The following is a 23,320-nucleotide window of genomic DNA, read 5'->3' on the forward strand; positions in this document are numbered from 1 at the left end:
GCTGGTGATAAGAGTAGACCCTCACCTCCACACGCCCATGTACTACTTCCTGTCCCATTTGTCGTTTATCGATCTCTGCTACTCCTCTACGGTTGTCCCCAAGATGTTGGCGAATTTCCCCGCAAAGCACAAAACCATTTCAGTCCACGGCTGCCTTGCCCAGATGTTCTTCATCCTCCTCTTAGCAGTGACGGAAATTTTCCTCCTCTCCGCCATGGCGTACGACCGGTACGCGGCCATATGTCACCCGTTGCGTTATGTGGGGACCATGAGCCCACGAGTCTGCAAACAGCTGGTAGGTGGCTCCTGGATAATGGGGCTCATGTATTCATTGGTCAACACGGTCCCTGTGTTGAAGTTGCACTTTTGTGGGCCCAATGAAATCCGCCATTTCAGCTGTGAGCTCCCTCCGCTCTTACCCCTGTCTTGCTCTACGACCTTCACCAATCAAGTCGCTCTTCTTTCTTCCGCGGTTATATTTGGTTTCAGCTCCTTCCTCCCCACCCTGGTCTCCTACATCTTCATCATCTCCGCCATCCTGCGGATACAGTCTGCAGAGGGCCGCCGTAAAGCCTTCTCCACCTGCAGCTCTCACCTTGTCGTGGTGGGTTTATTGTACGGGACGGCAATTTTCCAATACACGAAACCCAGCTCGGTTTCTTCACTGGTTGTAGAGCAATTTTTCTCCGTCCAGTACAGCATCCTGACCCCTATGTTAAACCCCATCATCTACAGCCTGAAAAACAAAGACGTGAAAAGAGCTGTGAGGAAAATACTGGTAAAAAATCCTCTTTACCTTAGATAAGAACATCAGAATGGCCAGACTGGGTCAGATCAAAGTTTCATCTAACTCAGTGTCCTGTCTTCCAACAGTGGCTAATGCCAGGTGTCCCAGAGAAAGTGAAATGAAACTAATGGGCAGCAGGTTTAAAGCAAATAAAAGGAAGTTCTTCACAAAGCGCATAGTCAATCTGTGGAACTCCTTGCCTGAGGAGGTTGTGAAGGCTAGGACTATAACAGGGTTTTAAAACGAACTAGATACATTCATAGAGGTTAGGTCCATTCATGGCTATTAGCCAGGAGGGGTAAGGAATGGTGTCCCAAGCCTCTGTTTGTCAGAGGGTGGAGATGGATGGCAGGAGAGAGATGGCTTGATCATTATCTGTTTGGTTCACGCCCTCTGGGGCACCTGGCATTGGCCACTGTGGGCAGACAGAGTATTGGGCTGGATGGACCTTTGGTCTGACCCAGTATGACCGTTCTTATGTTCTTATGCGTGAACAGAACAGGGATTCATCCACCAATCCATCCCCTTCCTAGCTTCTGACAAACAGAGGCTAGGCACAGCATTCCTACCCATCCATGCTAATGGCCATTGATGGACCTAACCACCGTGAACTTATGTATAATTTAATAATTGTGCACTTTGTCTTATTTTATGTTTGACTCATTTTTTTAGGGTAGCATCTATATTGTTGTACAGCCCCTGATGCCGGTGTTCAGCCACACCTCATAAGAAAACTCCTCAGTAGAAGTGATAACACAATACAAAGTTTTCCCAACCAATACATAATGGCCAATCTGCTTCTTTTCATATCAGCCCACAGTTGAATCCTTTTGCTTTTTTTATATTATCAACAATTTTACCATGTCCATCGAGTAATAAGTCTGCGCCATTTCAATGACTTTTTTCCAGATGCTTTTGAAAATGTCCTTCTTTTTCTTTGCCCGTGGATGGTGTTGACCATGATGTCTTTAGCTTCCCTAATCAATGTTCTACACTTTATAGCATCTAAGGATACATCTACATGCCATAGCTATTTCGAGATACCGGAGATATCCCAAAATAACTACCCCATGTCTATGCAAGCTTCCTGTTATTTCAATATGTGATTCTATGATTTAACTTCTTTTCAAAGAGCAGAATTTATGCAATTCGCATCAAATATATGATAGAAAGACTTTGGAAGAGAAAATAGATAGATAGATAGATAGATAGATAGATAGATAGATAGATAGATAGATAGATAGATAGAGGGGGTTTGTGCGGATAGATAGATAGATAGATAGATAGATAGATAGATAGATAGATGATGAGGGCTGTAAGGGTGTGTCTAGACTACAGGGTTTTGTCGACAAAACGATACCTGCGTCCACACTGCCTTTGAGTTATGTCGACATAACGTCGAAAAAACTCAGCAGTTTTGTCGATGTATGTAAACCTCATTCTTTGAGGAATAACGCCTTTTGTTGACAGAGTTCTGTCGATAGAAGGCATTACGGCATCTACACTGTCCTTTGCGTCCACACTGTTATGTCGACAAAGTGGCTTGCTTTGTCGACAGAACTGGCTGTAGTCTAGATGCTCTTTGTCGACAGAAGCTTTGACAAATCTTCTGTCGACCGACAAAACCCTGTAGTCTAGACGTACCCTAAGAGACCTCAGGAAACCATCTAGTCCAACCAATCTAGTCTATTCAAAGCAGGACCAACCCCAAATAAATTATCCCAGCCAGAGCTTGGTCAAGCCGGGACTTAAAAACCTCTAGGGATGGAGATTTCACCCCCCTCACCTAGGGAACCCGTCCCAGTGCTTCCCCACCCTCCTCGGGAAATCGTTTTTCCTCATCTCCAACCTAAACCTCCCCACTGCAACATGAGACCGTTGCTCCTCATTCTGTCTTGTGTCACCCCTGAGAACAGCCTCTCTCCATCCTCTTTGGAACCTCCCTTCAGGGAGTTGAAGGCTGCTCTCAAATCCCCCCTCACTCTTCTCTTGTGCAGACTAAACAAGCCCAAATCCCTCAGCCTCTCCTCGTAGGTCATGTGCCCAGCTCCTGAATCATTTTTGTTGCCCTCCGCTGGACCCTCTCCAATGCGTCCACATCCTTTCCCAGAACTGGACACAATACTCCAGATGTGGCCTCCCCAGTGCCGAATAAAGGGGAATAATCACTTCTCTGGATCTGCTGGCAATGCTCCTCCCAACGCACCCTAATATGCCATTAGCATTAGACTCTCTCCAATTCGTCCACATCCTTGCTGCCGTGGGGGTGGGTGGGGCAACTCTGGCCTGGCTGAAGGGTTGCAAATTAAAGAGCGTTGGCAAATCTGCTGCAGCCATGGACCATTGTCCACCGGAAGCAGGCCTGTGCCTCATTGCGCATGAGGCATGGCGCAGCCAAAGGAGTCGTACCTGCCAAGGAAATTCCCATCTCTCTCCTGGACAGAACTGAACTGTTGAGCTAGAAATTCCTCCAGAGCTGCCGTCCCTTGGAGGAGGCTGTCCTTGGCTTCGAAGAGATCCGATACGCCCTGGGAATGCCTGTGCATTTGCCTTACACCCATATCTTACCATTGTGCTGGAATGCTGCCTTCTGGGCATGGGAGGGGTACTGGGTATTCTTAGACCCCATCCCATGACAGAGGATCTAAGCCAGGGTTGGGCAAGAGGTTCCCAGCGGGTCGGGTCGGATCTTGCCTGTGGCTGCTTGGCTGGGTCCCTTAAGCCCAGCCCGGCGACCGCCACTTTAAATGGGGCTGCTGGATTCTGGGAGCAAGGTGGGAGGTTTTGTGCTGTGCCCCATCCCTCAGCAAAATCTCTCAGCTCCCATTGGCCCGTTTCCGACCAATAGCAGCTGAGAGATTTTGCTGGTGGTGGGGGCTGCCAATGAAGCCTCCTCCCTCCCTCCCACATCCCTTCACCCTGCTGGGTCAGAGCCAGGTGGAGCAACTTGTGACCGCAGCCTTCAGGTTCCTGCAGGGCTGCTGGCTGGGAGCTGCCGAGGTAAGCTCTTCTCAGCCATAGTCTGCCTCTGGTACCCCCATCCTCTCTCCCCCCACCCAACTACCTGCCCCAGGTCATTGCCACGAATCATGAGCAGTGTGAATGGTTGGCATGAGTGAATTAACAGGAAGGGTGTGTCTAGACTACAGGGTTTTGTCAACAAAAGTGGACTTTTGTGGACAAAACTATACCTGCGTCCACACTGCCTTTGAGTTACGTCGACATAACATCCACAAAACTCAGCAGTTTTGTCAACATATGTAAACCTCATTCTACGAGGAATAACGCCTTTTGTTGACAGAGTTCTGTCGATAGAAGGCATTATTGCATCTACACTGTCCTTTGTGTCCACACTGTTATGTTGACCAAGCGGCTTGCTTTGTCGACAGAACTGGATGTAGTCTAGACGCTCTTTGTCGACAGAAGCTTTGTCAACAGTATCTGTCGTCAAAACGTCTGTCGACAAAACCCTGTAGTCTAGATGTACCCGAAGTGAGCTGAAGAGAGGCTGTACTATAGTTCGAGTCAGTGCCCCGAAGGATTATGACCTTGTTTACAACTTTGAGAGAAAGAACTGTGTGAAAGAAGAGACTGGGTGTGCCGAGGAGACAATACGGTACGGAAGGAGGTCACGTTCCCAGATAAGAAGAATTAACAAGGGTGAAAGCTGACCAAGGACATTCCGTTGTTTATCACGTGTGACGAGGCAAGCAGATTTCGGTGGTGCGAACGGCGTGCTTCACGATTGGTCGTGAACACACCAGTGAGAGGAGGGGGTGCCGCTAACAGATATCACCCCACCCAAACTGTGTGCAACCAGTGGATAATATCCCACCTAACTGGCCACTGCCGAGGGGATATATACCACACCGTTTTGCCCCACAAGTTGGAGTCCATCAATTCGGCATATTGGGGTGACGTGCACGTCAGATTTCCACCTCAACCAAATTAATTAACGTTACCCGGGGTTTGGCCAGTGCCAGAGGGTGAGTGGTATGTGTGAATATGTTTGTGAGAATGTGTGTTACAATTGGATTAAGAATTAGGCTGCTAAAATGGGGTTAAGGATTAGACGGAGACTGATAAATAATGTTGAATTGCTAATTACTAGATATATATAGAATCAGAGAATCAGAGAATATTAGGACTGGAAGGGACCTCGAGAGGTCACCGAGTCCAGTCCCCTGCCCTCATGGCAGGACCAAATACTGTCTAGATCATCCCTGATAGACATTTATCTAACCTGCTCTTAAATATCTCCGGAGATGGAGATTCCACAACCTCCCTGGGCAATTTATTCCAGTGTTTGACCACCCTGACAGTTAGGAAATTTTTCCTAATGTCCAACCTAAACCTCCCTTGCTCTGCAGTTTAAGCCCATTGCTTCTTGTTCTATCCTCAGAGGCCACGATGAACAAGTTTTCTCCCTCCTCCTTGTGACACCGTTTTAGATACCTGGAAACTGCTATCATGTCTCCCCTCAAATCTTCATTTTTCCAAACTAAACAAGCCCAGTTTTTTTCAGTCTTCCTTCTTAGCTCCTGTTCTCTAGACCTTTCATCATTCTTGTTGCTCTTCTCTGGACCCTCTCCAATGTCTCCACATCTCTCTTGAAATGTGGTGCCTAGAACTGGACACAATCCTCCACCTGAGGCCTAACCAGCGCAGAGCAGAGCGGAAGGATGACGTCTCGTGTCTTGCTCACGACATACCTGTGATATATATCTATATCTTTTAAAATTGCTCCTGAATTGCTTGCAATAAAACGTGTTAAAGGTATATTTGGGCCACTGTGGATTTTTTGTTCTGCGATGCTGAACAAATGCCCCGTCCTGTGACCTGATCAACCGTACAACATCGCCCTCTTGTGACACCTTCACCCAAACCCTCTGTACACCTTTCCCCCAGCTCACAACTCCCTCCCAGACTCTGCACCCCCTCCTAGAGTCCCTCTCTCAGGCCAGAATCCTCTCCTGCACCCATACCCCCTCCCTGACCCTGCACCCTAAGCCTCTGCCCCAGATCACAACCCCCTTCTTCACCCAAACTGCCTCTCCGACTCCACATTCCCTCCTGCACCTCAGTCCCCTATTTCAAGCTCTCTTCTGCACCCAGTCTCCATCCCAGACCTCAACCCCCCTCAGTAGAAATGTGGCCCGGACCACTTGCAAAATCTTGGAGTGCCCCTCACCTAAAAATTATTGCCCGCCCCGATCTAAGCTCTTGTCATCATTGGCAGAGATCTCTACATTTTTTGGTTGTGAAAAATGTCAAGATGCAACTCTTACACCGTTCTGCCACGTCCTTTGGGGTTTTATTACTCAGAAGCTGAGAAATTCTCCTTCAAAATCAGCACCGAATCCCGCAGAGACGGACGATATCGTCATCAGGATGATGGAGGTGACTTTTTCCAATGCTTGTGTGATGGCCATGAGACCAATATTCCTGGTCTCGATCAATAATTGCCCCGGAAGTAATCGACTGGATGAACCCAGTTTCAAGGTAGTTTCTGTATCGTTGAGTTCATCGGCGTGTTTATCAACAGACATGCAATGGCGAATTCTCGCAGGAGGCTAGAGTCGGAGAGGGTCCTGGGGATTTTATCCCAGGGGTCACTGAACAGTGTAGAAAAGACCCGTCTCTTAGGGTCAGCTGCAGACAAGCTTCTGAGCCAGAGGTAAGTGAGTTGCTGAAAGAATGGGCTTGCTATTTTGGGGAAGGGTTGACTGTTCAGAGATATTTACGAGACCATTTGAGATGTTTTCCTGATTCACGTGTGCTTCATCTGGAGCCGTCCTCAACTCTGCCATCTCCAAGAGTGAACAATTTATCTCCGGGTCTTTCCTTTTCACCTAACGATTCCATGTAATTTACTGGTATCCATCTAACCTGTAGAACGGTCCCTCATCTCTCCTTCTCTCCATCTTCTCAAGGATACTGGGCATCCTGTATCCACGCTCACTAAACTTAGGGAAATTCAGAGGGGTAGCCGTGTTAGTCTGAAAGGCTATATCTATTGAAAGATGTACTGAAATTTCAAAATTTTTTGAGGAGTACAGGATCTTTCAAAAAAGGCTTTTCTTTTCAAAAGAACCATGTCCAGTCTGTGGCGTCACTTTCGAAATTCCATTTTTCGAAAAAAACGCCCTGATGCGATTAGGCATATGAAGCACAGGAAATTCAAATGCTGGCTTCATTTGCAATTTTGATATCTCTAATTTACATCCCTCTGAAAAAACTTAAGGAATAATGAATGGTCTTGCTGCACCTTGAGGTACGTTTAGACTACAAGCTTTTGTTGACAAGCTTCCGTTGACAAAGAGCGTCTAGACTACAGCCAGTTCTGTCGACAAAGCAAGCCGCTTTTTTGTCATAACAGTGTGGATACAAAGGACAGTGTAGATGCAATAATGCCTTCTATCGACAGAACTCTGTCGACGAAAGGCATTATTCCTCGTAGAATGAGGTTTACCACTGTCTATAAAACTGCTGAGTCCTGTCGATGTTATGTCGACAGAACTTGGCGGTAGTGTAGACACAGGTATAGTTTTGTCCACAAAAGCCCACATTTGTCGACAAAACCCTGTAGTCTAGACACACCGTTAGGTGTGTTTTGTCAACAGAACTGGCTGTAGTCTAGATGCTCTTTGTCTACAGAAGCTTTGTCGACAGTATCTGTCAACAAAGCCTCTGTCGACAAAAGCCTGTAGTCTAGATGTACCCTTAGAGTATGTCTAGACTACATGGTTTTGTCGACAAAACCGGACTTTTGTCAACAAAACTATACCTGAGTCTACACTGCCGCTGAGTTCTGTCGACATAACGTCGAGTGAACTCAGCAGTTTTGTCGATCACGGTAAACCTCATTCTAAGAGGAATAACGCCTTTTGTCGATAGAGTTCTGTCGACAGAAGGTGTTATTGAATCCACATTGTCCTTTGCGTCTACACTGTCATGTCAGCAAAGCGGCTTGATTTGTCAACAGAACTGGATGTAGTCTAGACGCTCTTTGTCGACAGAAGCTTTGTCGACAGTATCTGTCGACAAAACTTCTGTCGACAAAGCCCTGTAGTCTAGACATACCCCGAGAGACTAACAAAAAACGTTGATGGTATTGTGAGCTGTCATGGGCATAACCCACTTCTTCAGATGTGACTTTCCTTGTTGTGTTGACTCTATACATTGAGGCTGTCATTTTCCAAGACATCTAACAGGTGTGAATCGACAGGATTGTCCCTCATCGAAGCCAGACTTGAAAGTTTAAATGAAAATAAATTGGTCAAGTTATGTTCATCAAATCCTAGGGTTGGAAGAGACCTCAGGACTCATCAAGTCCAGCCCCCTGCCCAAAGCAGGACCAACCCCAACTCAATCATCCCAGCCAGGGCTTGGTGAAGGTGGGACTTGAACATCTCTAGGGAAGGAGATTCCACCCCCTCCCTAGGGAACCCATCCAAGTGCTTCCCCAGCCTCCTAGGGAAATCGATTGTCCTCATCTCCAACCTAGACCCCGCCCACTGTAACTTGAGACCATTGCTCCTCGTTCTGCCTTCTCTGCCAACACCTGCCGTCTCCCACCACTGAGACCAGCCTCTCTCCATCCTCTTTGGACCCTCCCATCAGGTAGTTGAAGGTTGCTCTCAAATCCCCCCTCACTCTTCTCTTCTGCAGACTAAACAAGCCCAAATCCCTCAGCTTCTCCTCGTAGGTCATGTGCTCCAGCCCCAGAATCAGTTTGGTCACCTTCCGCTGGACCCTCTCCAATGCATCCACATCCTTTCTATAATGTTCGGCCCAGAATTCTTGTGGTGGTTTAAGAGGGAAACCAACCTAAATTAGCTCACAGTGAAATGCAAGAGAGGACAACACAAACCGTGCCCCTCAGCTGTGTGTTGCTTTAAAGGCTGCCTCGCTCCAGTGTTTTGTACCTTAGCAGTTTCATATCGCATGGTCCTGAGTGGCAGGAGACTGAAAGAGGTAGGGAAGTTGTGAGAAAGTTTGGGGTGGGGGGGGCTCTGTAATAGTGTATCTGGATCTGTGCACCTCACACTATAAGTGTTGCAACTGCATCACTGTTGTGTAGACACTGGCTACAGCACCAGGAAGGGTTTCTTGTTGTTGTTGAGAGACAGTGGATAAGATGACAGAACCCTCCACTGACCTAGCTGGGCTTGTACATGGCTTTGCTAAGTCCCCCAAAGGTGTGAATTTTTCACACCCCTGAACAATAGAGTTAAGTTCTACGGGAGGGATTTGAGCTTGTTTAGTCTGCAGAAGAGAAGCGTGAGGGAGATTTGAGAGCAGCCTTTGACTCCTTAAAATAATAGCCACCTGTGGGCTAGATGTCTATAAAATCATGACGGGTATGGATAGAGTGAATAAGGAAAATTATTTACTTGTTCCCGTCACGTAAGAACGAAAGGTCACCGAATGAAAGTAATAGGGAGCAAACAAACTAACACAGCAAACAAATGGGGTGTATTTTGTCCTTTAAAAATAAACCAAAGGCAGTATTTCTTCACACAATACACAGCCCAACCTGTGGAACTCCTTGCCTGAGGATGCTGTGAAGACCAGGACCTTAACACAGTTCAAAAAAGAGCTAGATAAATTCATGGAGGGAAGGTCCATCAATACTTATTATCCAGAATGGGAAGGAATGGTGTCCCTCGCCTCTGTTTGTCATTGGCTGGAAATGGATGACAGGTGAGAGATCACTTGATGGTTCCCTGATTTATTCACTTGCTCTGGGGCACCTGGTTTCAGCCGCTGGGGCAGACAGGACACTGGGCTACATGGGCCTCTGGTCTGATCCAGTCTGGTAGTTCTTATGTTCACTGAGAAAGATGAAAAGGGAAGAGGGATGTGTCTGATCTCCTACCACAGGGAAGCCCTGGAATCCCAGTTCATCCACAAATTCAATTCACATGCTAATGGACTCAATGGTGATATGGGCTGGTAGGGACTCTACCTACTTCATAACCGCAGAAGGAGCTAACAGCTGTCTGAGTGGTACCCTTCCTGATTTAGGAATCTATCTATTGACTTTGATTTGTATCTGCTTAGGTTTAAGTACCCATTCTCCAGATACTTAATGATGCTCTCTCTCCCACCCTGCTCCCTTTTTCTCTTTCTCCGCCCTCCCCTTCCCCTCTCCTATTTCTTTCGAATTTTCATATCCCCAACTCACAACTCCGGTCATCTGAAGAAGTGGGCTGTGCCCAGGAAAGCTCATGATACCATCTACATATTTCATAGAATCATAGAATACTAGGACTGAAAGGGACCTTGAGAGGTCAACGAGTCCAGAACCCTGCTCTCATGGCAGGACCAAATACTGTCTAGACCATCCCTGATAGATGTTTATCTAACCTGCTCTTAAATATCTCCAAAGATGGGGATTCCACAACCCCCCTGGGCAATTTATTCCAGTGTTTGACCACCCTGACAGTTACAAACTTTTTCCTAATGTCCATCCTAAACCTCCCTTGCTGCAGTTTAAGCCCATTGCTTCTTGTTCTATCCTCAGAGGCCAAGATGAACAAGTTTTCTCCCTCCTCCTTATGACACCCTTTTAGATACCTGAAAACCTCTATCATGTCCCCCCCTCAGTCTTTCAGCCTTCCTTCATTGCTCATGTTCTCTAGACCTTTCATCATTCTTGTTGCTCTTCTCTGGACCCTCTCCAATTTCTCCACATTTTTCGTGAAATGTGGTGCCCAGAACTGGACACAATCCTCCAACTGAGGCCTAACCAGCACATAGGCTGTGTCTACACTGGCAAGTTATTCCGGAAAATCAGACGCTTTTCCAGAAAAACTTGCCAGATGTCTACATTGGCCACTTGAATTTCCGGAAAAGCACTGACGATCTAATGTAAACTCATCCGTGCTTTTCCAGAAAAACTATGCTGCTCTCGTTCGGGCAAAAGTCTTTTTCTGGAAAACTGTTCCGGAAAAGGGCCAGTGTAAACAGCACAGTACTGTTTTCCGCAAAAAAACCCTGATCTCGAAAATGACTATCTGGGCTTTTTTGTGGAAAAGCGCATCTAGATTGGCCACGGACACTTTTCCATAAAAAGTGCTTTTCCGGAAAAGCGTCCTGCCAATCTAGATGCGCTTTTCCGAAAATGCTTTTAACGGAAAACATTTCCGGAAGCTCATGGCAATGTAGACATAGCCTTAATGTATCTCAGAATCATGTTTGCAACAGCATCACACTGCTGACTCATATTCAGCTTGTGGTCCACTATAACCCCCAGATCCCTTTCTGCCGTACTCCTTCCTAGACAGTCGCTTCCCATTCTCTATGGGTGAAACTGATTTTTCCTCCCTAAGTGGAGCACTTTGCATTTGTCCTTATTAAACTTCATCCTATTTTCCTCAGCCTTCCTTTTGTTAGTCTATAAAGTGCTACCAGACCATTTGTTGTTTTTGTCTATATAATTATGTCGTCTTAACCCCTAAGGAATGACAATCCGTATGTGACCCCATAGAGATGCAGACATGGAGGGGAACCTCACTGCCATCACAGAGTTCATCTTTCTCGGCTTCTTCGACCTCCAGGACCTGCGACCTCTTCTCTTCATCTTGGTCTTACTCATCTACCTCGTCACCGTGATAGGAAATAGTCTCATCGTCGCCGTCACGGTGGCGGACCTGGTGCTCCAAAGCCCGATGTATTTCTTCCTCAGGAATTTATCGGTCCTGGAGATCTGCTACACCTCGGCCGTCATCCCCAAGACCTTGTCCGACCTCCTCTCCGAGCGCCAAGCCATTTCCTTCCTGGGCTGTGCCGCCCAGATGTACTTCTTCCTCCTCTTCGGCAACTCGGAGTGCTGCCTGCTGGCCGTGATGTCCTACGACCGTTACGTGGCCATATGCCGCCCCTTGCGTTACTCCCTCACCATGAGCCGGAAAGTCACCGTTAGCTTGGCAGCGGCGGTGTGGATAGCAGGCAACATGGTGGCCCTTGAGCAAACGGTGGCCATCTTCACGTTGCCCTTCCATGGTCCAAACACAATTGAGCACTTTTTCTGCGACGTTATGCCCGTGCTCAAGCTGGCGAGCTCCGACACGTCCCTGAACGATATTATTAATGCCCTGCTCACCGTCGCATTCATCATAGTCCCCTTCCTCCTCATCATTGCCTCCTACGTCGGCATCCTCGCCGCCATCTTGAAGATGCGCTCAGGGGAGGGGAGGCACAAAGCTTTCTCCACCTGCTCCACACACCTCATCACGGTTACCTTGTTTTACGGCAGCTGCTTCATCACCTACATGAGGCCCAGTTCCAGCGGTTCTGTGGACACCAACCGAGCGATCGCCCTGTTCTACACCGTCGTGACGCCAATGTTCAACCCAATCATATACAGCCTGAGGAACAAAGATGTCAAGGAAGCGCTGAAGAAACTCCTGGGCTGGAGTAGGACATCTGAGTGCTAAGCAAATTAAGTGTATGTTGGTGGTTGTTGAGACACAGTAAACCTGTGGAACTCCTTGCCCCAGTATGTGGTGAAGACAAAAACTTTAACAGGGTTCAAAAAAGATGTAGATAGATTCATGGAGGGTAGGTCCATCAATACTTATTATCCAGGATGGGAAGGAATGGTGTCCCTAGCCTCTCTTTGACTAGAAACGGTGACAAGGGAGGGATCATGTGAGGATTACCTGTTGTGTTCCCTCCCTCTAGGGCATCTGGCATTGGCCACTGTTGGAAGACAGGATACTAGGCTAGATGGACCTTTGGTCTGACCCAGTATGGCCGTTCCTATGTTCATATGAAAGCCTCTCATGAAATGAGAGGAAGAGACCAAGTGGAAAAATGTCTACATAATGTCATACAAATATTATACACAGTTTAATTTCCCTGTTCAGGTCTATACTGAGGTGTATGTCTACACAGCAACATTATTGCAAAATAACTAACGGTATTTTGAAATAATTTAGTCCGCGTCCACACTGCAGACAGTTATTTCAAAATAATATCGAACTCTTGTCAAGCCGGAGGACTTGTTATTCTGACTTCTGTAGCTCTCAGGCTGTGTCTAGACTGGCCAGTTTTTCCGGAAAATTAGCCGCTTTTCCGGAAAAACTTGCCAGCTGTCTACACTGGCCGCTTGAATTTTCGGAAAAGCACTGACGATCTCATATAAGATTGTCAGTGCTTTTCCGGAAATACTATGCTGCTCCCGTTCGGGCAAAAGTCTTTTTCTGAAAGACTTTTGCGCAAAAGGGCCAGTGTAGACAGCACAGTACTGTTTTCTGCAAAAAAGCCCCGATCACGAAAATGACGATCGGGGCTTTTTTTGCGGAAAAGCACGTCTAGATTGGCCATGGACGCTTTTCCGTAAAAAGTGCTTTTGCGGAAAAGCATCCTGCCAATCTAGACGCACTTTTCCTAAAATGCTTTTAACGGAAAACTTTTCCGTTAAAAGCATTTCCGGAAAATCGTGCCAGTCTAGACGTAGCCTCGGAGGAAGTCGGAGGAAGCGTGCTGGATTTCAAAATAACTGCCTGCTGTGTAGACACTCCCAATTCCGAAATAAGCATCGCTCAATTTTCATAGCTTATTTTGAGTGAAGCCCCATTGTGTAGACTTGCCCTGAATGCATAGAGTCCAATTAAAGAAGGGGTAAAGAGGGGGTTTTAAGGAAGTTAAGAAATGTACGCAAATAAATTTGGTGTTTCTAAGGATTGAGGATTGAACTTTTCTAGTCTGGCACCCTTGGGACTTGACCAGTTCTGAACCAGAGAATCTTCTGGACTAAGGAGGTCAATATTGTCTAGCAACATTACCAACACTTCCACTGTTTCCTAGGCTGGTAGAGGACATCGAGGGGGATTGTGGGGAACTTGGCTACTCCCCTGAAATGTCGATATCTGGCTAACTCAAATCATTCTGGATGACGGAGGTTCCCAGACAAGAGAGTTCTGGACCAGAGAGGTTCAACCTGTATGAGTCTTAGAAGGGTAGCCATGTTTGTCTATAGCTGAAAAACCAAACAAACTATGACGAGTCGTATGGCCTGTTACACATTTATTTGGTCATATGCTTTTGTGGTTAAAAAACCACTTTGTCAGATGCATGGAGACAAGATGGTTTTTACCCGTGAAGGCGTGTGCCTAAATAAACCTCTTCGCGCTCGTCTACGCTTTGGAGATAATGGACTCTCCAGAGGTCGATCTTCTAGCGGTCGATGTGGCGGGTCTAGCGCTGACCCGCAAATTGAATGCTGGCGTTATGTTCTCCTCATTCTGTGAGTAATAAGTGTTGATGCTGGGGAAGCTCGGCTTAAGGTAGGCTGAATCCAGCTCTGCATTTTGTACACCTTGGATGGCAGACCTTAACCCGACCTGCCTGGTCTAGTGTAGACCAGGCCTTAGTCCTTAAGTTGCCACAAGATTTCTGGTTGTTTTTTTTTCAGGATTTTTAGTGATGATTCAGGCCTATTTCTTTACCTGAGATAGGGTTTTGGGTTTTGTTTCCCTGTATCCCTTTTGATAATTTGCTATACTCTGATATTTTTATGGACTTGAGGACCTCCTCAGATCTCTTCCAGCCCAAGGAAGCTATGGTGCTATGTTTACTCATATGTGTGAACAAAGATCAAAGCTCTTGAACTTCAAGAGCGGAGCTCTCGAACATCAGCCTTAATAGTGCAGCAAACTCCTCAGCCAGCTCTTTTAAAACTCTTGGAAGCAAACTTATCCAGACCGATGACATTTAAAATATAGAGTTTAGCACTGGAGTGGCAGGCACTTTCCAAAGCCAGGGCCAAGAAGAAGAGGCATGTTGCTTCTGCCTGGCCAGATGGGTTTGTTGGTGTAATGAGAAGAGATAAGGGATGGGTTAAAAGTGTCACAGGGTGTGGTGATAGTGTGATATAGAAGCACACACTGCTTGGCTTCTCTCGCAAGCCAAGGTCAAGATGGGGGGAGACGGTCTAAGAAACAGCAGGAGCCAAAGAAAAGCCCGTCCTCCATTCACTCCTTACCATGGGATAGAAAAGACAGGGCACAAAGTCCCCAGTCTCACTACCCCCCAAACGTGGGTGGCGGAGTGTGAGTGGAGTCGTCCCTGGCTGTGGGGGGTGCAATTCATTCACCAGGATTATCTGGCTGTCTCCCACTTAATAATTTCACATCCCTTCATCAGAATAATACCTTGGTGCCTCTTCTGAAAAAAAAGGTGGCTCATAAGGTTGGCGATATTCCAAGCTTAGCCTCATTTGCATATTACTCGCACAAGAAGCCGCGAGTGTAGACATAGCCTAGATGTGTGGGTTATATCTACATTACATAATAGCCCAAATTTAAAAGATGTTTAATATATGACACGAACACTATGATTAGAGAATAAACACGAGACCCAGGAGCGGATGGGGGTAAAAAGAACTGCTTTGTTGCCTATCACGTTTACCTCGGACATTCACACAAAGTCCGAGTGACAACAACCGAGTGTTAATCACACTCTTTGATTTATTTTAGTATGTTAATTCACATGTCTAGCACTACTTCTCCTAATGCTTCGTTTAGTCATGTTAACTCCTGTACAATGCATATTAATAAGCAAATAATGAATGCAATTATACCCGCCCCAATTACTACTTACAGAATTTCTATTTAAATCAACACATTCCTGAGCTACAAACTAACAGGTTACAAACATTACAAAGAATTTGACCCTGAAGATGTTATGCAGAGCCTATGGGGATAAGCAAGACACAACAAAACAGAGCAGTTCCATACTCATCTGGATTCCTAGGCGGCAGAACAGAGAGAGAGAGAGCAAGGTTATATATCAAAACATAATACTGGTCTCAACTGGACCCTATCATCCCAAACTACAAATACAAAAGGAAAAACATGCCCAAGGGTAATTTCCACTGTGGATGAATTCTTAACCACTAATACAAAAAGTCCATTCCAAACCTATTAATTCTTTCACCCCCCAACACATAGGACATTAACGTCTAAAAGGGTGTCATAGGGAGGAGAGGGGAAAATTGTTCTCCTTGGCCTCTGAGGCTAGAACAAGAAGCAATGGGCTTAAATTGCAGCAAGGGAGGTTTAGGTTGGACATTAGGAAAAACTTCCTACCTGTCCGGGTGGTGAAACACTGGAATAAACTGCCTAGGGAAGTTGTGGGATCTCCATCTCTGGAGATATTTAAGAGTAGGTTGGATAGACATCTATCAGGGATGGTCTAGATCGTGCATGGTCCTGTCGTGAGGGCAGAGGATGGGACTTGATGACCTCTCGAGGTCCCTTCGAGATCTCGTGTTCTGTGATTCTATGAAAATATGACTCAGAGAGGTGGCCATGTTAGTCTGCAACTTTAAAAACAATGAAAAGGCCCGTGGCACCTTAGAAACCTTATAGGATCATGAGCTATCATGGATAAAACCCTCAGATAAATTCATGGGACTTTTCAGTTTAGAAAAGAGGAGACTGAGGGGGGATATGATAGAGGTATATAAAGTCATGAGTGGTGTGGAGAGGGCCGATAAAGAAAAGTTATTTATTAGTTCCCTAAATGGAAGAACTAGAGGACACCAAATGAAATTAATGGGTAGCAGGTTTAAAATGAATAAAAGAAAGTTCTCCTTCTCACCGTCAACTTGCTCTCCTCCCCACTGCAAACCCACATGCTCAACAGGGATCGATTTCTCCGTCCAGGACGCATACATACACCCTGCCTTCTTTGTGGTCTGGGGGTATCATCGGGCATTTCTTTTCACCGTGGTCATGCAAAAACGTGGGGTGTGTTCCGCCTGCCGGATCGGTGCCAGCACTCCCCCGAAGGAGACGTCCCTGTGCCCTATTGTCCATTCTCCTCCAAGATGGGGGTCACAGCCGAACCCCCTGCTTCTCCCCCATCAGGATCCTCCTCAGGGCTGCCTTCATCTCCTTGTTCCTCAGGCTGTAGATCAGCGGGTTGAGCAGCGGGGTCCCCACCACGTAGACCAGTGTCACCGCCTTCCCGCTGGCCCCCGCCGCCGCCGGGATGACGTAGTTGGCCGCGCCGGCTCCGTAAAACAAGCCCACGACGACCAGGTGGGAGGAGCAGGTGGAGAAGGCCTTGCGTCGCTCGGGCCATGTGGGCAGCCGCATCACGGCCTTGAGGATCCGCCCGTAGGAGGTCAGGGTGAGGAGGAAGGTGGTGAAGATCAGGAGGGAGCTTGTGGCAGAACAGACCTGTTCCGTCCGGAGATCTGGGGTGCACGAGGCTGCCAGCAACGGGCCTGGGTCACAGACAATATGGTCCAGGGTGTAGGGGCTGCAGAAGGAGAGCCGGGAGATGAGGACGATGGGCGTTATAAGACACAGGAAGCCGGTGAGCCAGCAAGAGGAGGCCAGCACCCAGCATCGGCGTAGGGACATGAGGACGGGGTAGCGTAGAGGGTGGCAGATGGCCAGGTACCTGTCCCAGGCCATGGCTGCGAGAAGGAGGCATTCGATGGCCCCCATCGAGATGAAGAAGTAGACCTGCACGAAGCAGGCGTGGAAGGAGATGGGGAGGCCGGGGGACAGCAAATCGCAGAGCATCCGTGGCACCGTGGTGGTGATGTAGCACACCTCTAGCCAGGAGAAGTTCCCTAGCAGGATGTACATGGGCAGGCGCTGGAGGCGGGGGTCCCGCAGCACGGCCCACACGATGCAGAGGTTGCCGGCTAGTGTCCCGGCGTACGCCGAGGAAAGAAAGACCGAGATGAGCGCACAGCTCTGGCGGTCCAAGGTGGTGAAACCCAGCAGGATAAACTTGGTCCCTGGGGTTGTGATGTTGGCCAGATTTTTCGGAGGGCCCTGGAGTCAAAAGAAAACGATCAACAGGACTCCAAGTGGCCACCCAGAGCTGCGGAAGGGGAGGAGGGTCATAAGAACATAAGAACAGCCAGAGTGGGTCAGATCAAAGCTCCATTCAGCCCAATCTTCTGTCTGTTGACAGTGGCCAACCCCAAGTGCCCCAGAGGGACTGAACTGACCAGATAATGATCAAACAGAGGCTAGGGACAACATTCCTTACCCATCCTGGCTAATAGCCATTAATGGACTTAATGAATCTATCTAGTTCTCTTTTAAACCCAGTGATAGTCTTAGCCTTCACCGCCTCCTCCGGCAAGGAGTTCCGCAGGTTGACTGTGCACTGTGTGAAGAAGAATTTACTTTTATTTGTTTTAAACCTGCTGCCCGTTCATTTCATTGGTGGCTCCTAGTTCTTATATTAAGGAAAAGTTATTTGCTTGTTCCCATATTCACTTTCTCCACACCATTCATGGTTTTATAGGCCGCTATCCTATCCCCCCTCAGTCTCCTCTTTTCCAAGATGAAAAGTCCCAGTCTCTTTAATCTCTCCTCATATGGGACCTGTTCCAAACTCTTCATCATTTTAGTTGCCCTTCCCGGAACCTTTTCCAATGCCAAGATATCTTTTTTGAGATGAGGTGACCACGTCTGTACTCAGTATTCAAGATGTGGGCGTACTATGGATTTATTAAGGGCAATAAGATATTCTATTGGTCTAGTGGTTACAGTAGTATGGGCACCCAGGCAAAGTCAGCCTCTCACATTCTTGTACATGCCACATTGCGAATTCTGCCTGGAATCTGTCGCCCCAGCTGGGTTTATTCTGCCCTTGAAAACTCTGCATTGGATAAAGTTCCCACACTGGAGGGAATCAGTCCACTAGCCTGGTTGGGGAATGAATGCTTTGCTCTTGCTTCCACTGGTGGCATGGCAGAGGCTGAACGGGCCGAGTTAATAGCCCCTCCTCCCTGTTTTTCAAGGCTAATGTTAAATTAACCAGGCTAGGGCTGTGACTTTTGGTACCTAGAGTTTCCCTCGTGTGCGAAGAACTCTTGAACATCAGCCTTAATAGTCCAGCAAACTCCTCGGACAGCTCTTTTAAAACTCTTGGAAGCAAACTTATCCACACCGATGACATTTAAAATATAGAGCTTAGCACAGGAGTGGCAGATGTCCAGGTACTTTCCAAAGCCAGGGCCAAGAAGAAAAGGCATTCAGTGGTCCTGACAGATAAGAAAAGTAGAAGAGAACTCAAGTAGAAAAGTAGAACTCACGGAGGGAGAGGCAGACACTCAAGAATACCAGATCACAGAGCCTCTGTGGCCCTGTGGTTGTAACTGATCCTAAATCCCTTTGGGAAGTGGGATTAGACTTCTATGCCAATAAAGCCCCTTGGCAAAATTTAGCCCAAGCTTTCTCCCTAAAGAGTCACCCAGAAATGAATCTAAAAGACTTTTTAAAATTCCTCACCTTGAATTCGTCCAGAGCTAAGGACACCATCAGTCACGGAATGGCCTTAAAGATTCAGAAGAAGGAAAATCTAGAGTGAATCGAGAAAAATCTATATTAATATGCCAACATGGTTAAACTCCGAGGCTGTTACTCATGAAATGAATGTATAGCATCAACCGACAATAATGTTATTGATGGATAATGTTGGTATTTATCATTGACCCTCATACCAGACTTCATTCTGTTACGAGCAGCGCAAACACAGAAGAAAAATTAAGTCTCTTCCCCAGACATTTTAAGCACTCTTATTTTCCAAATCAATTAAACTGGCAAATTAAGACACAGTTTATATTAATGTTGAGACTCCAAATGTGCCTATAGACTACTTTAATCTCCACATTTGATTAAAAGAAACATGATTTATAATTTTGATTTTCAAATCTCGAGTCCTATTTAATTCAAATAATTCAGTAATAATATCTGATATTAATTGTTACCTCCTATTTCAATAATCAATAAATGACAACGTATTTCATGAATTGCCATTTTGATTAATTTAAGAAATTAAAACCTGATATCGTAATCATTCCTCCTTGATTCTAAGACTATACTTTATTGATTTCACATGGTAAAGTAATATTTCGTTATGTTAATTTCTAGATTTGATTAAAACATTATAGCAATAAGTATATTTGGTGTTGATTTCCAGATTCATTAAAAATCTTGCATTAATAATATAGGATATGAACTCTGATGATCATTAACACACTAAGATCTGGTCTATACCAGGGAGTTATTTTGAAATATTTTCCTAATGTGGACATGCCTTTACTGCAGATGTATTGTTCGTTCTCGTTAAACAATGACATCTGGGCACACGTATCAGCAATTTTTTCTTAAACTACCAGGTTATTTCTTAAACTACTGATTAAAATAGTAATAATCAGATATGGCATTTTGCTGTCATGGTTAAAATGTTAAACTGATATATGTATATAAATGTCTAGCTTTTATGAAAAAAAATAAGATTTGCATATACGTTTATATTTGTTGAAACTATTACATTTGTAATTCTACATTTTTAACCTGCAGCACCAATTAAAATATGGAGGCCATCAAGTATCCCCATTCATACTATTTGCATAAGAATTAAACTTGTGAATGAAGTTGAGTTCCAATCATTCTCTGTGTATTTGGCTTGTGGAATTGGTCTGAAACAAAAGGGTGACTTGGAGATCCATTAATGAGTGTTCAGGGAGATTAAAGTGTTCTCCGACCGGTTTTTGTGTGTTGCCTTTTCGGATATCTGATTTGTGTCCATTCATTCTTTCCCTCAGAGACTATCCAGTTTGACAAATACCCACAGCAGTGGGGCATTGCTGGCATTTGATGGCACTTACTTTTCAGTTTATCTAGCAAACAGTCTAAATAAACCGCTCTTTGCTAAAGAACTACGGGGCAATAAGAGAAAGGTTCCTGGATGTTCTTAATAACTTATGTCCTAGCAACTTGACTCGGCTTTGAAATGGGTATCGTGACACCCATGCATGGACACACTGGCTGCGTCTAGACTAGCAAATTTTTCCGCAAAAGCACGTGCTTTTGCGGAAAAACTTGCCAGCTGTGCTTCTTGCGGAAATACTATTCTGCTCCCGTTCAGGCAAAAGTCCTTTTGCGCAAAGCTTTTGCGCAAAAGGGCCAGTGTTGACAGCTCAGATTTGTTTTGTGCAAAAAAGCCCCGATGGCGAAAATGGCGATCGGGGCTTTTTTTTGTGGAAAAGCGCATCTAGATTGGCCACAGATGCTTTGCGCAAAAGTGCTTTTGCGGAAAAGCGTCCGTGCCAATCTAGACGCGCTTTTCCGCAAATGCTTTTAACGGAAAACTTTTCCGGTTAAAGCATTTGCGGAAAATCATGCCAGTCTAGACGTAGCCACTCAGTTTGGTTTCAAAGAGGCTGATTTCAGTGTCGCTGAAATCGATGCCCCACTGATTTCAGCTCAGTCGAAATGATCAGGTGTCGACTGGATTAAGACAATCCACGTCAGCTTGGGCATTCAGTTCACTCCAGGGGTTTAAATGCATTGTGTACGTGACACGGGAGAATCATAGAATCATAGAATAATAGGACTGGAAGGGACCTCGAGAGGTCATCAAGGCAGGACCAAGCTCCGTCTACACCATCCCTGACAGATGTCTATCTAACCTGTTCTTAAATATCTCCAGACAGGGAGATTCCACCACCTCCCTTGGCAATTTATTCCAATATTTGACCACCCTGACAGTTAGGAATTTTTTCCTAATGTCCAATCTAAACCTCCCCTGCTGCACTTTAAGCCCATTACTCCTTGTCCTGTCCTCGGAAACCAAGAGGAACAAATTTTCTCCTTCCTCCTTGTGACACCCTTTTAGAGGAGGCTGAATGCTCCGCCTAAGGCACCCCAAAATGCCATCAGCCTTCTTGGCTACAGGGGTGCCTTGTTGACTCATCTCCGGCTTCTCAAAGCTGTCACCCCCAGGTCCCTTTCTGCTGAACTGCGGCTGAGCCTGAAATTGTGCCCGGTTGAGTGAGGGGTAGGAGCAGGGAAGGATGGAAGAAAGAAGGACGTTGGCTGTGAAAACCCACCTGCCTTTGAATTCCTGTTCTCCTCTCGCCGTCTCGGCTGTGAAGGAAGCTGGGCTAGACCGGGGCTGATATCGGCTCTCTGAGAGGCTGGGTCCTTGGGATTTGGTCTCTGGGGAGGCCAAGTCTGGATTTAGTCCTTTAATGATGGGTGAAAATAGATAGCAGTACCAGGGACATCTTCCCATCCTCCCCACAGCCAACCCCCCCACCAGCCGACCCCCTTCCACCCAACATGGTGGACATCAAGATGGTAGCACTGGGGAGGCCACATCTGGAGTATTACATCCAATTCTGGGGCCCCCACTACAGCGAGGATGTGGGCTTATTGGAGACGGTCCAGTGGTGGGCCCTATCTTGGGCAGGGGGCTGCACTTGATGACCTCCTGGGGTCTCTTCCAGCTCTAGGATTCTATGATGCGGGGGCTGGAGCACATGACCTATGAGGAGAGGCTGAGCGATTTGGGCTTGTGTAGTCTGCAGAAGAGAAGAGCGAGGGGGGATTTGAGAGCAGCCTGCAACTCCCTGCAGGGGGGTTCCACAGAGGATGGAGAGAGGCTGTTCTCAGGGGTGGTCAATGGCAGAACAAGGAGCAATGGTCTCACGTTGCAGTGGGGGAGATCTATGTTGGAGAGTAGGAAAAACAATTTCCCTAGGCGGGTGGGGAAGCGCTGGGTTGGGTTCCCTAGGGAGGGGGTGGAATCTCCATCCCTGGAGGTTTTCAAGTCTCGGCTTAACAAAGCCCTGGCTGGGATGATTGAGTTGGGTTGGTCCTGCTTTGGGCCGGGGGCTGGACTCGATGACTTCTGAGGTCTCTGCCCATCCTGGGATTCTCTGATTCGAAGAGGTGACCAGTTTGAAAGTCCCAATCCCTTGGGCAGATAGCGAATTCTGTCTAGTAGGAAGGCCGGGTCTCTGACTCCAGCTGGTGCTGAGCTCTCTGATTTTCTTTTCCCACTTTCTGAAGATGGGACACTCGCCCCGTCCCCCACGGCACATGATGGCCACAGGTTAGCGCTGGGTGAGCTCCACCCCAGAGCTGGCTGTATCTGTGCACACCGAGTCGCCCAATTAGACCTCACGCTGTGCGGGGAGGGTGTGTTTCTTCTTTGCCAAGCCCGGAGATGAGCAAAACTTTGTCTGGGGTACCCATGGTGTGGGCCCTGCGCTCAGCCGCCAACTCGTTAATCCTTATTAATTCATTAGTCTGTCACAGGCCCCCTTGGCTTCTCTAGGCCAATCTGTTCACCCGCTATGGCCTTCCCTTCTCCCCCACTCTGGTTGCCACCCAATGGAGAAGACAGAACTTCAGAAACTGGAAAATATCGGGTTTTTCCATTTTCACCAAAATAGGGTATTCTCCTGGGGGCTGGAGAGGTCGTAAGGGACCTGGAAGCGAGGGGTCTCCAAACTGAGGGGAGGAGACAAACGTTCCCTGTAATTGTTCCCATCCATGTGCGGAATAAATGTTGTTCTGCGCACCGAGGGATGTGCACCACCAATAGAAACACAGACGGCGGGCCCTGTGGGTGAAGCATTTCTCCAGCTTCAGGTCAGGCAGTCGAATGTCAAGCTAGCCTGACCCACCGATCTGGCTGCACATTTTTCAACCCGACATCTTCTGTGAAAAGGTCATGCTCGCTCGGACGTCT

At 46.9% G+C, this 23,320-nt stretch overlaps 3 protein-coding genes across 3 annotated transcripts in view; 2 read left to right on the forward strand and 1 right to left on the reverse strand.

Annotated features, from left to right (window-relative positions):
- Positions 1-805, forward strand: part of LOC102446290 (olfactory receptor 5V1-like) — a 942-nt gene extending 137 nt beyond the window's left edge. Inside the window, exon 1 of the mRNA XM_089774441.1 lies at positions 1-805. This exon is cut by the window's left edge and continues 137 nt beyond it. Coding sequence (XP_089630567.1) covers positions 1-805 — 805 coding nt within the window.
- Positions 806-11,292: 10,487 nt separating this feature from the next.
- Positions 11,293-12,231, forward strand: LOC102446524 (olfactory receptor 10A4-like). The gene has a single exon (XM_006124813.3). It carries the CDS (start codon positions 11,293-11,295, stop codon positions 12,229-12,231), a length of 939 nt encoding a protein of 312 aa, XP_006124875.2.
- A 4,407-nt stretch (positions 12,232-16,638) lies between these two features.
- Positions 16,639-19,095, reverse strand: LOC102446765 (olfactory receptor 11H6-like). Its single transcript, XM_006124814.3, has 2 exons — positions 19,066-19,095; positions 16,639-17,595 (listed from the first exon to the last, which is right to left on the reverse strand). Exons 1-2 carry the CDS (start codon positions 19,093-19,095, stop codon positions 16,639-16,641), a joined length of 987 nt encoding a protein of 328 aa, XP_006124876.3.
- Between the last annotated feature and the right edge of the window lie 4,225 nt (positions 19,096-23,320).

The sequence above is a fragment of the Pelodiscus sinensis genome, chromosome 30 (assembly GCF_052426305.1).
Source record: "Pelodiscus sinensis isolate ZL-2025 chromosome 30, ASM5242630v1, whole genome shotgun sequence".
In the NCBI taxonomy this organism is placed as follows: Eukaryota; Metazoa; Chordata; order Testudines; family Trionychidae; genus Pelodiscus; species Pelodiscus sinensis.

Coding starts and splice junctions, on each gene's coding strand:
- LOC102446524 (XM_006124813.3), top strand. CDS start 11,293: ATGGAGGGGAACCTCACTGCCATCACAGAGTTCATCTTTCTCGGCTTC.
- LOC102446765 (XM_006124814.3), bottom strand. CDS start 19,095: ATGGTGTCCTTAGCTCTGGACGAATTCAAG. Junction 17,596..19,065: donor TAGCTCTGGACGAATTCAAG/GTGAGGAATTTT, acceptor TTTTGACTCCAG/GGCCCTCCGAAAAATCTGGC.